General features: G+C 40.0%; 1 protein-coding gene across 1 annotated transcript in view; it reads left to right on the forward strand.

The window, feature by feature from the left end:
- Positions 1 to 13,887, forward strand: part of marveld2b (MARVEL domain containing 2b) — a 31,147-nt gene extending 17,260 nt beyond the window's left edge. The window contains exons 4-7 of the mRNA XM_078214868.1: positions 329 to 492; positions 6,869 to 7,040; positions 9,675 to 9,725; positions 12,244 to 13,887. Of these exons, the coding sequence (XP_078070994.1) occupies positions 329 to 492; positions 6,869 to 7,040; positions 9,675 to 9,725; positions 12,244 to 12,360 (504 nt within the window). The 3' untranslated portion in view covers positions 12,361 to 13,887. The remainder of the gene's footprint in view (positions 1 to 328; positions 493 to 6,868; positions 7,041 to 9,674; positions 9,726 to 12,243) is intronic.
- The last annotated feature ends 213 nt before the right edge of the window (positions 13,888 to 14,100 follow it).

Below are 14,100 nucleotides of genomic sequence, written 5' to 3' on the forward strand. Positions count from 1 at the left end.
GAATATATTGCAGCAGTGACTATTTCCCAAAATAATTGATCAAATACTCAGTGTTTTCATTAACTATTAGCACTCTGGAACTGCCTAACTTTCTAGACAAATGCAGGCTCTTTGCTCTTATTTATGAGCAACTAAAAATACAGCTTAGGTTTAATTAAAATGAACTTCCAAAAGGAGCAGTGGAGTCTGATTTTAGCAATAGATTCAGGAGTTACCTGGCAGGAAATTTGATGGAACTGATCTTGTACGATGTGATATTTCCCAGTTGCCTTTTCCAGTCCTTTATGTATCTACAAAGTATGACTCAGGTTTTTGTTTTTAATTTTAGAGTGCATTGGGAGTTGGGGGAGATAGATCTATGGCTGCTGATACAGACCACAAAGAAAAACGATCCCAAGAATTGCGACCGGTTGAAGTGAAACCAACGGTATTAAGTGGATACATTCCTGCAGGGCATATTCCGAAACCACTTGTTATGGCTGACTACATAGCGTGAGTATATGTTTACCAAGTTAAATGTTTTTGTCTGAACAAGGTTGGTAGGTGGAGCTGCACAGTGTATGTTATAAGTAAAATTCAAATAGGCGTTGGTTTTCTTACACAGTTGCAAATTTTTAAGCGTTTATTTTCATTTGCATGGGATGTGAACATTGCTGGCTAAGCCAGCATTTATTGCCCATCAATTCACTTGAAGGTAGTGGTGAGCTGCCTTCCTGAACCGCTGCAATCCATATGTGTACATACAACCACTGGGAAGTATTTCATGGATGCTTTTGACCCAGCAAAAGCGAAGGAATGATATTGTTCAATGTCAGGATGGTGTGTGGCTTGAAGGGGAACTTACAGAAGGTTCCTATGCATCTGCAGTCCTTATCCTTTTGAGCTGGCAGGGGTCGCAAGTTTAGAAGATGCTGTCAAAAAAGCCTTGATGAGTTGGTGCAGTGCATTTTGTGGATGGTATGCATTGCCACTGTGCAGTAGTGGAGGGAGTGAATTTTCAAGTGGTGAATGGGGTGCCAATCAAGCAAGCTGCTTTGTCGTGGATGGTGTCGAACCTCTCGAGTGTTTTGGATCTGCACGTATGCAGGCAAATGGAAAGTGTTCCATTATATTCTTCTTGGTGGTGGACAGGCTTTGAGGAGTCCAGGGGTAGTTACACATCAGAGAATTCTGAGCCTCTGACTTAATGTTTCAGCCACAGTATTTATATTGCTGGCTCAGTTTCAGGGTAATGGTAAACCCCAGGATTCAACTATGGTAATGCCATTGAATGTCATGGGGAGATGGTTAGATTCTCTCATTGGGAATTGTCCAGTACTTGTGTGGTCCAAGTGTTACTTGCCATTTGTAAGTCCTGTTGCCCAGGTCTAGCCGCATATCGACATGGACTGCTTCAATAATTGAGGAGTCACAAATGCTGTTGAATACTGTGCAATCAGCAACAAACACCCCCATTTTGGATCTTTTGGGGTGGGGGAGGGAGGAAAGAGCTGAAAATGGTTGGGCCTAGGCCATTACCTTGAGGAACTACTGTAACAGTGTCCTGGGACTTAGATAATTGACCTCCAATCATCATCCTTTGTGCTAGGTTATGACTCCAATCAGTGGAAAGTTTCCCATGGGCTCCAGTTTTGCTAGGGCTCTTTAATACTATATTTGGTTAAGTACAGCCTTGCTATCAACGGCAGTCACTCTCTCTGATCTCTTGAGTTCAGCTGTTTGCCCAACAAGGTAATCAGGTTAGGAGCTGAGTGGCACCTTTGAATCCAAACTGACCATCAGTGAACAGGTTATTGCTGAATAAACATCCCTTGATAGCACTGTTGAAGACCCTTTCCATCACTTTTCTGATGACCACAAAAGGAAGCTGATGGGCCAGTGATTGGCCAGGTTGGATGTGTCATGCTCTTTGTGGACAGGACATAGCTGGGCAAGTTTCCACATTGCCAGGTAGATTCCTGTGTTCTACATGTACTTGAAAAGGTTAGGGACGTGGCTAGAGTACAAGTCTTCAATACTATTGCTGGAATGTTGTTGAGCCGCACCAACGTTGCAGTCACCAGTGCCTTCAGCCATTCCTTGATATCTTTGGTGCGATAGAATTGGCATGTGATGCTCGGGATCTCAGGATGAGGCTGAGTTGGGTAATCTGCTTCACTCTTGGCATGTCTTCCTCACTCTTCTTTAAAGCATGGTGAGTCCCAAGACTTGATGGCAATGGTAGTTGTTGAGTACAGTTCTGCTGCTGGCCCACAGCACCTCATTGATGCTCAGTTTTGAGTCTCTAGATCTGTGCAGAATCCATCATGTTGAAGGGTAACCTCGATGTGAAGATGGGATTTTGTCTCCACAAGAATAATGCGGTGGTCACTCCAATCAAATCTGTCATGGACAGATTAATTTGTAACAGGTAGATTGGTGAGGAAGAGGTCAAGTAGGTTTTTCCCTCTTGGTTCCCTCATCACCTGTCATGGACTCAGTCGAATAACTACGTCCTTTGGGGCTTGATCAGCAGTCGTGTTACCGAGCGATTCTTGGTGGTTCACATTGAAACCTCCCCTCCAGAGTACATATGTGCTGTTACCACTCAGTACTTCATCGAAGTAGATTTTGATATAGAATGGTCATTCATCAGCTGAACATGGGGGTGGGGAGCAGGTTATAGTAGGTGGTAATCTGCAGCAGTAGGAGTGTTCCCTGCCCAGGTTTGATCTGGTGTCATGATCTGATATCTTGTATCTTTTTTATTCTTATGTCTCATCAACTAGTGGAGCATGCTTGAGAAGCCAAATGGCCTACAGCTCCTTGTTCTTATATATGTAGACTTCATGATAGTGTGTGATTAACGTTACACAGTTTGTGCATCTGCTGTTTCATTTCAAACATGCTAGATCGGTCAGATTAATGCAGTCATGTCAAAGAATTTCAGGAGAATGATAGAACCCCATGTCAATGTACCAATCCTGTTCAGTTCTGATTTTTTTTTTTCCTCATCATGCCTTCTCCTTTTTCTACCACAGACATTTTCCCCAAAAGGGTTAGTGGTTGGAACAAAGCAGAAGTGTACCATTTTATATGTGCCTGATGTGGAACTGCCATCTTTTGCTTAAGTTAGAAAATATTTAAATTTTTGTACATTAACAAGATCTCAGGCCTGTGCGGAGTTTGAGTGGTTGATAGATACTGTAAGGACGTATCACTCGTCATGCCCCTTTGTGTTGAATGACTCGCCATTAAGACTCGTGGAAGGATGGCTGCTTTTCATTCCATTTCAGATCTGTGAATTTTTTTCTTATCATTTGTTTTTCTAATCATCTTCTTGTGACTCACCTTCTTACCCTGAAAATAGTTTCCCTTCATTTACCCTCTCACAATCCTTCAAGAATTTAAAGAGCTCTCTGAAACTAATGCCGTGAATGTTGTCGCATGTATGTGCACATCACTACCGTAAGCTGCTGAAGGAACTCAAACAAGGCTCCTTTTGGAACTGCATCTAATTATATAATATATTTGTATGGTAGCTTGTACAATCAGTGGGCTCATAAGGGACCAAAACTGTACATAATATTCTAAGTGCGGCCTCACTAATGCTTTGTATAATAGCAGCAACACTTCACTACTTTTATATTCTATTCCTTTCACAATAAATGCCAGTACTCCATTTACCTTCATTATTACCTGCTGTATCTGCATACTAATTTTCTGTGATTCATGCACAAGAACACCCAGATCCCTCTGCACCGAAGCACTATGAAATTTCTTCCCATTTAAATAATTTGCCTTTGCGTTTATCCTACCAAAATGGATAACCTCACACTTATCCACGTTAAACTCCATCTGCCAAATTTTGCTCCGTTCACTTAACATACCCATATCCATTTGTAATTTCTTTTTCATTATCGCAACTTACTATCCCATCTATTTTAGTGTCATCTGCAAATTTGGCTATTGGCTATTAGGAACTTTCACATAAGGTTCACACAAGCTTTCACACAAGGCTCCGAAAGCTTGTGTGGCTTTTGCTACCAAATAAACCTGTTGGACTTTAACCTGGTGTTGTTAAACTTCTTACTGTATTGAACTCTCTGCCAAGGGAAGCAGATTCCTCTTGTCTACTCTTATCCCTCAATTTTGTATACCTCAATTATGTCTCACCTCAGCCTTCTCTGTTCCTCAATTATGTCTCCCCTCAGCCTTTTCTGTCCCAAAGAAAACAACCCAACTTCTCCAATCTCCATTCATAGCTACAATTCTCCAGCCCTGGCAACTTTCTAGTGAAACTTCTTTGCACACTCTCCAGAGTGATTATGCTGTTCCTGTAATGTGATGACTGGACTACAGTTGTGGCCTCATCAGTGTCTTATATAATTCCAACACAATGTCCTTACTTTTATATTCTATACCTCTGCCAATGAAGGAGAGTGTTGGTGGGGTTCTCAAGGTGGTGGGGTTCTCGAGGTGGCCGGGTACTGTCAGAAATTTTGGAGACTCATGAAGTCAATGTCTCAGTTTAAAGGCGTAACCTTTATTTTGACCAGCAGCCACTAGGAGAAACCATCAAAGGGTCGGGGCAGCTCCTGAGATGGAACAGCTAGACCTCTCCAGTGAATTCCAATGTATACAATTCAAAACGGATCAATTATAGATTTTCTTATCAATTACTCACGCCTTTCATTAACTTTAAATCAATCATCTTCAATATACATAAATCAACAATAATATCTGTCATATACTTTAGCCAATCGCATCTTGCCCTCTGGCATGATGGCATTTTATTAATCCTTAAAGTCTGGATGTATCTTCCCATTTTGGCCAACTTCCTCCCTAGTGGCCTTAAGCAATGGTCAGCCTACTTCTTTTCGTGATTTTGATAGGATTGAATACCTTGCTGGACTACTTCAAACTGCAGTCAAGAGTCAATAACATTAGGACTGAAATCACACATCAGCCAGGTCAGGTGAGGAAAACTGATTACCTTCCTTAAAAAGGAACATTAACAAACCCGTTGACATTTTTACAACAATCATGGCCTCTCTTTCTTCTTTGTTTTTAAAAATAGAATTGAATTCTCAAATTGGTGGGCTTCGAACTTATTCTCTGCAATTAAGAGCATAACGCAAGAAACGGGAACAGAAAATTTCCTCTGTTGCCTAGTAACCTCAGAGTCCATAAAATTCAAAGTGAATGTTCCCATAAGTTCCCCTACAGGTCACTGCCAAACCAGATTAACACATGATTCCACATCTGGCCATGCATCCATCTTATCTGGGCAGTGAATAAACCATGTTCATGAAGTTTGATTGTGTTCTGAATGTTCTTAACATTAAAACTCTGCTGATAATGCTTGCATATTTCCAAAGTTTTATTATTCCCTTAGAATATGACTTTGTCCTCATGCCCTTTACCGTGGTGATTTGCAGCAATCTGCCTTTGGCTAAAGTGAACAATGATTCTTAAAAATACATTAATATATTCAAAATATCAGCATATGTGTTTTAAAATCATAATCACTTATTTAAATCTCTTGTTGCATTTCATATGCGTGTAAACTGCTTTCTTGTTAGCTTAAGTCTGTTTTAAAGTCATTTAACTCTATGCTGGTAGTTCTGTAAGTGTCTTAACATCTAATGGTTGAAAAATCTTTAACCCATTAGCATTTTTTTCCCCTTACAGAGAGGATTCCATATGCCTTCTTTACAACCTTATCTACCTGCACTGTTACCGTTAGGGACCTGTGCACTTGTATGCCAAGATCACTTCATCTACCCCTCTTAGTATCTTCCAGTTTATTGTGTGTTCTCTTTTAATGTTTGACCTCCATAAATGCAGTACCTCACACTTATCAGAGTTGAACTCCATCTGTCACTTTTCTGTCCACTAACCCATCTATATCATTTTGGAGCTTACAGCTATTCGCTTCACTATCCACTGCAGGCCAATTTTTGTATCGTCTGCAAATTTCCCAATTGTGCCCTCCACGTTCAAGTCCAAATCGTTAATATATAAAACAAACAGCAGGGGTCCCAGCACTGGAGCCCTGTGGAACACCACTTGAAACATCCTTCCATTGGCAAGTTAAAGCTCAGACTCAACCATGATCAAATTGAACGGTGGCACTGTCTCGACGAGCCGCTTGATTTTCTGTTCCCGTTTCTTGCGTTATGCTCTTAATTGCAGAGAATAAGTTCGAAGCCCACCAATTTGAGAATTCAATTCTATTTTTAAAAACAAAGAAGAAAGAGAGGCCATGATTGTTGTAAAAATGTCAACGGGTTTGTTAATGTTCCTTTTTAAGGAAGGTAATCAGTTTTCCTCACCTGACCTGGCTGATGTGTGATTTCAGTCCTAATGTTATTGACTCTTGACTGCAGTTTGAAGTAGTCCAGCAAGGTATTCAATCCTATCAAAATCACGAAAAGAAGTAGGCTGACCATTGCTTAAGGCCACTAGGGAGGGCCATGTATGTTGTCCTGGGCTGACCAGTAATGCCCATGTCCTGAGAATTAAGAATATTTTAAAAAAGGATATATTTTTGATTCTTGGCCTGAGATTAATTAGTGGTGGCATCCACTGGGGCACTACACTTAACCTTGGGAGAATCTAGGATGAATTTAACTTGATCAATTTTTCTTTCCCATTCCACAATTATTGCCAAATTTCTCCTATTGGAAAGTGCAAATGTTTGTACATTTGATGGAGCAGACTCATCTATTATTCTGCTGACATTTACAATCTAGGTATGTGCCATAAGAACAGCAAAATTATCTGATGTATGGCTTCTGGTGTCAGTTTTAAAAGGATGGGGTGACACATTGTAGTGAGATAATGGATTTTTTTAATAATAGTGAATCCTCTGGATTTTTTTTAGTAAATATCCTTCTATTCGAACCCCTGAAGAACGAGAACGTTATAAGGCTGTATTTAACGACCAACATTCAGAGTACAAAGAGCTTCATGCAGAAGTGCAAATGGTTCTGAAAAAATTCAGTGAAATGGATGCCATGATGGGCAGACTTCCTCAACATGCAGGAACCCAACAGGTTAGTACATTATGACTGGTGAAATCTAGCAAAAGTGTCCTAGGTTAATATCTTGTAAATATTTATTTAAGCTGAAGTGCATAAAGTAAAACAAACAGCATAAAATCTAAGATCTTTGGTAGCTTCAAGTGCAATTGGAAAAGCCATTCCTTCCAAGATGTAATTGTAACTTTACAAGGTGAATTTGGTTAAAATGTTGGCTGCTTCTAGAGGGCACCATTTACAAACTCGTTGCTGGTTATTGTGGATCTGGAGCAGAAAGATTTTGTGCAAGGACTGGTTTTCAGATAAAACATTAAATTGAATCCTGCTTTGCATGTTCACGTGAATGTAAACGCTCCCATGACGTTATTGGGATGGGTATCAATTCCTCAAACTAGACCACCCAAACAAATCAACAGATCACTTTTCTAATACTGCTTTTGAGATTTTTGTACTGCTCAAATTACCTGCCAAGTGATTGCATTTCAAACATAATTCTTTGACTGATAGAACATCCCAAGAATTTAACAAGTACTGTAAAAATGGCCTTTCAAGATCAGCAAGAGATGTATTAACACAAAATCATTGAGTCTAAAGCTGTTATGTAATTGCACATGTATCCAGCAGAGGGACTATATTTCTGCAGGTAATGCTGGAATAAACTTAATTAACTCCAGGATGGGTATGAAAAGGATGAATAATAAATAGAAGGATAAATGAATAGTTACATAAAAGGCAGTGCACAATGCTCATCTATAAAGAAACTCCCAAGAACATGCACACAAGTACCAACATAGGTGGGGATTCCCACAAGACTTCAGAAGTATAAACTATTTAGCTTGGAGGTGGCAGCATCTCCTTCTGGTGCTTTTCAACAGCTGCTGATGGAAGGAATGAGGAAAGGAGAAACTTTGCTGTGTTTCAAAACTTTGTTGTTTGGCGTAACACGAATGCTGAATCTGTTGAACTCCTATCTATGTTATCATTTTTACGATGCACTTTGTTTTATATTCTGTGAATGTGGGCAGGTCCAGCATATATTACCTATCTTTAATTGTCCTTGAGAAGATGGTGGCAAGCCACTGGAGATACTGTGCTGTAGATACACCCACAGTGCTGCTAGGGAGCGAGTTCCAGGATTTTGATCCAGTGGCAGTGAAAGAACAACGATATAGTTCCAAGTCAGGATGGTGTGACTTGGAGAGAAACTTGCAGTTATTTTTGTAGGTGGTAGGACTTGAAAGGTGCTGGCGAAGTAACTTGCAAATTTATTCTACCATGTAGAAGTAAGAAAGGACCAATTTTGTGTTCCCTATATAATCCAGTACATAAATATATTGCCATGTATGGTATGGAAGTGATCTCTGCAGAGTTACTTCATTCCAGCCAAGATAGTAATGGAAAGAATAGCCTTTATCCATGGGTAACAGAGGGGAAAATGAACTGTTCCTGTTCCACATTCCTATCTGACTGCTGGAAAGTGATTGTTCGGTGAAGACAGAATTGGATTTGGATTTATCTCAAATTCTCACTGGGTAGACCAACTCATGAAGACTATACTTGGGTAAGATTAGTATTCCCAGAAAAGATGGGGAGGGAAAAGCGAAGCATCCAATGCAACTAAGTAAAATAAAATAGAATCTCTTTTTTTTTTTGCACTAATCCCAGAATCTAGTGTAATGAAAACAATTTGACTCATTCCCTGCAATAAACCAGCAACCTTTGTGAAGGGCATGTGTGAACTTGACTGTGAAAACTGGTTCTCGAGGCCATTTAAAACTTCAAGATTGTTTTTATTATAGTATTTATATCCCAACTTGTCCAACAGCAATGTTAGAGTTTGTGCATCATGAGTTAGATTCTTAAAAAAGATCAGATTAAAACTGAAAAGTGCCTTGGGGCTTAAAAGCTTTGTTAGCCAAATGTTGCAAAATCTTCTGAGCAACAGTATCAAATCTGGTGTTTGTCATTTCCAGGTGTATCATGACAACTGTAATTTCGAGCACAAGATTGTTCACCCAGAAAAATGTCTGACTTTCAGTGAGAATATGAGAACAGCATATTTTCCCTATCCTGAAGGTGTTGAGTTCTCAGTTAGGTATCACAGTTGCCAGGAACATCCTAGTCTCGTGCCCAAAAGGCCATTGTGTGTGCGCGAACTTGGTGGTGACAGCGTGAGCAAGCTATTTGACTGTAGAGGTCTTTGCAGCCAAGTCAAACCCAGCTCTCCATCTTTCTTGTCATGGATAGTGACCAGGATTCCAATTTGTGTTTTCTTCCCCCCACTCTTTAACTCCAAGTATTAAAGCTAATTATACGCACTGGGCCACCCATTCAGCACATGCCCATAATTGAACTTGGGATGATTTTGGTTTGTTTGGCCATCAAGAGTCTGAAAATTTAATTTTAAAATAATGTTGCCTCCGATATCCCATTCTTCAACTGAAAAAGGATACCTGTAGAACGTTAGGTCAGCCAATACAGGAGGTTTCAGAATACCTTGGCACGACTTGCCTTTCACCCTCTATGACAACCTGTAAAAGCTTCAACAAGGGGGACAAATACTTGAGCTTCATTATATGTTGCATATTCAAATGGCCAGCCATCTTTTATTATGATCTAACTATGCATTTTTGTGATCTCTAAATTTAGGAGTATGACAGAATCACAAAAGTTTTCCATGAGTATCAGAAGAAGAAAAATGTAAGTACAAAATAATAGCATTATTACAAGAAACTCCAATCTATTGTGAAACTGATGAATTGATAAAAGCTTGATGTCATCTTGATGAGAATTGTGAATTGATGGTGGTGGATGGAAGACCTATATTTTGTAGTTGGAATGATTAATGTCCTGGATGACTTCACTAAATGATGACTTGAGAATGTCAATAAGTTTCTGTTGCAAGGAATTTCTATCTATAGGGAAATAAATACATTATCATCCAGCCAGTTCAATGCCATCATTTAGATTCATTCTAAAGATGTTAGAATTTGAAGACTATTGTGTCTGCCGTGAGCTCAGTGCCCACCTGCATCAGTTGCTCTGTTTCAGCAGTCATCAAAACATTCACAAGTCATAGAATCATGTCTTCCTGCAACAGAGTTCCGAGCTGGAATAGAGGTCACTTCTTGTAAGGAGGTGCTGGAGGTCTTAAAACGCATAAAGGTAGATAAATCCCTGATACCCAATTAAGTGTATCCCAGGACATTGTGGGAAGCTAGGGAAGAAATTGCGCGGCCCCTAGCGGAGACATTTGTATCATCGACAGCCACAGATGAGGTCCTTTAACGGGTTTAGGATGGAAGCTGGAGAAGTGGAGCATCATGAGGTTATCCGTGGGCTTGCGGTACAGTGAAGTGCTGAGGTGACCGTCCTTAATGGAGATGCATGTGTCCAAGAATGCAACCAATTCTGGAGAGTAGTCCATGGCGAGTCTGATGGTGGGATGGAACTTGTTGATGTCATCATGTAGTTGTTTCAGTGATTCTTCGCCGTGAGTCCAAAGGAAGAAAATGTCATAGATGTATCCAGTGCATAGCGTTGGTTGAAGATCCTGTGCGGTGAAGAGTTCTTGTTCGAACTTGTGCATGAAGATGTTGGCATATTGAGGTGTGAATTTGGTCCCCAAGGCTGTTCCGTGTGTCTGGATGAAGAATTGGTTGTTGAAGGTGAGGACATCGTGGTCCAGGATGAAGCGGATGAGTTGTAGAATTGCATCTGGAGATTGGCAGCTGTTGGTGTTGAGTTCTGAGGCAGTTGTAGCAGTTGCCATCGTCCTGGGGGATGCTGGTATGGAGTGCCGAGTCATCCATTGTGATGTGGAGTGTTCTTGGTTCAGCTGCTCCATGGGTGCTGAGTTTCTGTAAGAAGTCCGTGGTGATGTGACAGAAGCTGGGAGTCCTTTGTATGATGCCCTTGACATAGCCAGAGAGGTTCTCACACAGGGTCCCATTGCCTGATACGATGGGACGGCCAGCTGTGTTGGCCTTGTGTATCTTCGGGTGGCAGTAGAGATCTTCAACGCGGGGATACTTGGGATGAGAGCACGAAGGGTGCTCTGAAGGTCTGGATCAAAGATTTTGATCGGTCTGTTGAGTTGGCAGGTGTGTTCTTTGGTCAGATCTGCAGATAACTCTGTAGTGTTCCTGGTTGTTCAATTGTCGGTACACTTCTTTGCAGTAATCCGTTCTGTTCCGTATGACAGTGGCTCCTCCTTTGTCTGCTAGTTTGATGACAATGTTGCAGTTAGTCTTGAGAACACGAATGGCGTTGCGTTGTGCTTGGGTGACGTTTGGGGCTGTCTTGAGTGCGGCTGATGAACCTGGCATTGACGCATCTCCTGACGGCTTGAGCATACATGTCGAGTCGAGGGCAGCAGCCTTCAGAGGGGTCCAGTTTGACTCTTTCCTCTTCAGTTGCTGCACCGCGGATCTCTGTCGGCTGTTCCAGTTCATTGGCTGTCTCCTGGCCTCTTGGGGTTTGTGGAAGAACTCCTGGAGCCTCGTTCACCTGATGAATTCCTCTGTGTCCGCCGCAAGACTGGGGTCCATTTTGGTGGTGGGACAGAAATTGAGCCTTCGGCTGAGAACTTTTTCACACAGACGGTGGTGCGTATGTGGAATGAGCTGCCAGAGGAGGTGGTAGAGATGGGTACAATTACAACATTTAAAAGACATTTGGACATGGATAGGAAAGGTTTAGAGGCATATAGGCCAAATGCAGGCAAATAGGACTAGTTCAGTTTAGGAAACCTGGTCGACGAGTTAGGTCAAAGGGCTTATTTCCATGCTGTATATCTCAATGACTGAGGTGAAATACCAGCTAGTATAAGCATGGGCAATGTGGCCTAGATTTTTTGTGTAGTTACAATTCTAAGCTTATCGAAGGTGGAAAACTAGACTGGCAACCAAGAGAATTCTTATTCTGCTAATGGCCAGAACCTTACCACAGAGCTTGTAGCTGAAGAAATGAGCTCCAATAGAAAATGGGTATATCCCAAACATAGCGCTTATGTAAAAATAGTAAGCTTTCCATCTTTCTCTTTTGAAATAGTAATTCATAATTGTTGAGTGAGATTCAAGAAAACTAAATTTATAGTGTGCTGTCAAATGAACTTTGCATGTTTGATAACTTGAGTTTTTAAATTTAGTATTTTCAAAGATTGTTAAGGCATCAACGTTGGATTATCTAATGATTCATTATGTTTTCATTTGTGCAGGACCCCACTTTCCTGGAGAAAAAAGAGCGTTGTGAATACTTGAAAAACAAACTCTCTCATATCAAACAGAGAATTCAAGAATATGACAAAGTCATGAACTGGAATGATAACTACTAAAGAACTTAAAAGTTTAGCAAAACCTTCACATTACAGCAGGTTTTCTTCGTGACTATTTGACAAAAACTCTACTTTATTGTGCTTTTCATAAGTCCACCAACCCTTCCATTTGAACCTTTCTTCAGGACAAAATAGGACTAAGTGGATCAAGGAATCAAAATGCATTTAAGTTACACTGCAAACTTGAAATTTGAATTAGCCTTCGTATGTATATAGAGTATGTTCCAAATAGTCATTGTTTGTAACCTTTTAATATTTATAATGGGCACCAGTTAAAGATTTTTATACCGACTATTTTACATGCAGGGTAAATAGTTACTGAGACGTTTCATTATTATTATGTCTTCTATTCAGTGTGCTCAGCCAGAATGTATGAATTTGTTGAGCTCTTTATAAATGACTGGGGTTGGTCAAACTGAGTGTATTAAATGCTGCAACTAAACCTGTTTTTAAAAAGCTTGTAAGTCTATATAATTGGGTGCATAACTAATAAGCAGAAAGGCAGAAATTAGTTTTTTGCAGATCCCCCACCCGCCCCGAACCTTGGATCCTTCTGAAAACTTGGCATTTAAGATGCATTAAAATGTAGCTTATTTTTGAAAAGAATGTACAGAAGATGCAATGTTACACTAATAGTTGAATACCAGGTTCCAATTAGTCTACTTTGTATATCTGCTTTTGTACTCCGATCTGATATTACCAACTATCAGCCTTAAATGGTCAAGCCATGGGAGTATTGTAGAGAAAGAGCCATGAGGTTGATCCTTGGAATCAAATAATTTTGTGTTGAGTTGAGATTTAAACGTTTTAGCCTTGGAAAGAGACCAAAAGAAATGCCCTTGTCGAAGTATACAGGATATTGAATGGCATACTGAAGGCTAATCTAGACAAGGTGGGAGACTAGAAAACAGTTAATAAGATGAAACTGCTGAAGGGAAAATGGAGTACGGATGTGAGGTTGGCCTTCAAGCAAATGCTCGTTAATGCCTGGAATGAACATTGTGGACCGGTGAAACAAAAATCCTTGGACTTGTTAAAGAATTCGCTAAATTACATGAAGGGATGGATGGACCTCCCTCATCTGTATCTAGTGAACTATTTTTAAATTATTTCTGTAGTTCAAGTAATTTTCAACTTCTCCAAGCAACTTGTCAAGCACTTGCCTAAGTTTTGAAACTTTAATTCTCATTGTCTTGAGCCATTTTTTAAAGTATCGATAAGAGGTTAAAGGGATTTTTGTATTGTTTCAGTGATACTTTATTGTATGTGAGCTTTTAAATTCTTTTCTGTCTAATTTGAAAAGATGCATCTCAACTTTTCTGGTGCCTTTTCAACAAAATGTGCCTTCTAATGCATTGAAAACAATACTGGTAACCAATTTTTTGCTATTCATGCCAAACTAACTCGTTAATGAAAATGTGGATTTACACTGTAAACTTTAAAACTGTAGGAATTATACTGTGACTGGAGTATTTTTTTAACAAATTGTGTGCAGCATTGTAAATAAATTTTGAAAGTTTTATCTTCTGGTTAATAGTTATCATTCCCTTATATACATATTGGTTTAGTGTAGACCACCCTAATTATTTCAGTAATGTTATCTGTTATGGAGTGCAAGTGAAAGATTAACTTTTTTTCTCATCGTTCTGATTTGCACCAGAGCCAAGTAGAATTGATTATGGAATAACATTTGTACAATCTGTTGTGCTGCACGACCGAGTCATTATTATCCCACCATAA

This window comes from Mustelus asterias, chromosome 6 (genome assembly GCF_964213995.1).
Source record: "Mustelus asterias chromosome 6, sMusAst1.hap1.1, whole genome shotgun sequence".
Lineage (NCBI taxonomy): Eukaryota > Metazoa > Chordata > Chondrichthyes > Carcharhiniformes > Triakidae > Mustelus > Mustelus asterias.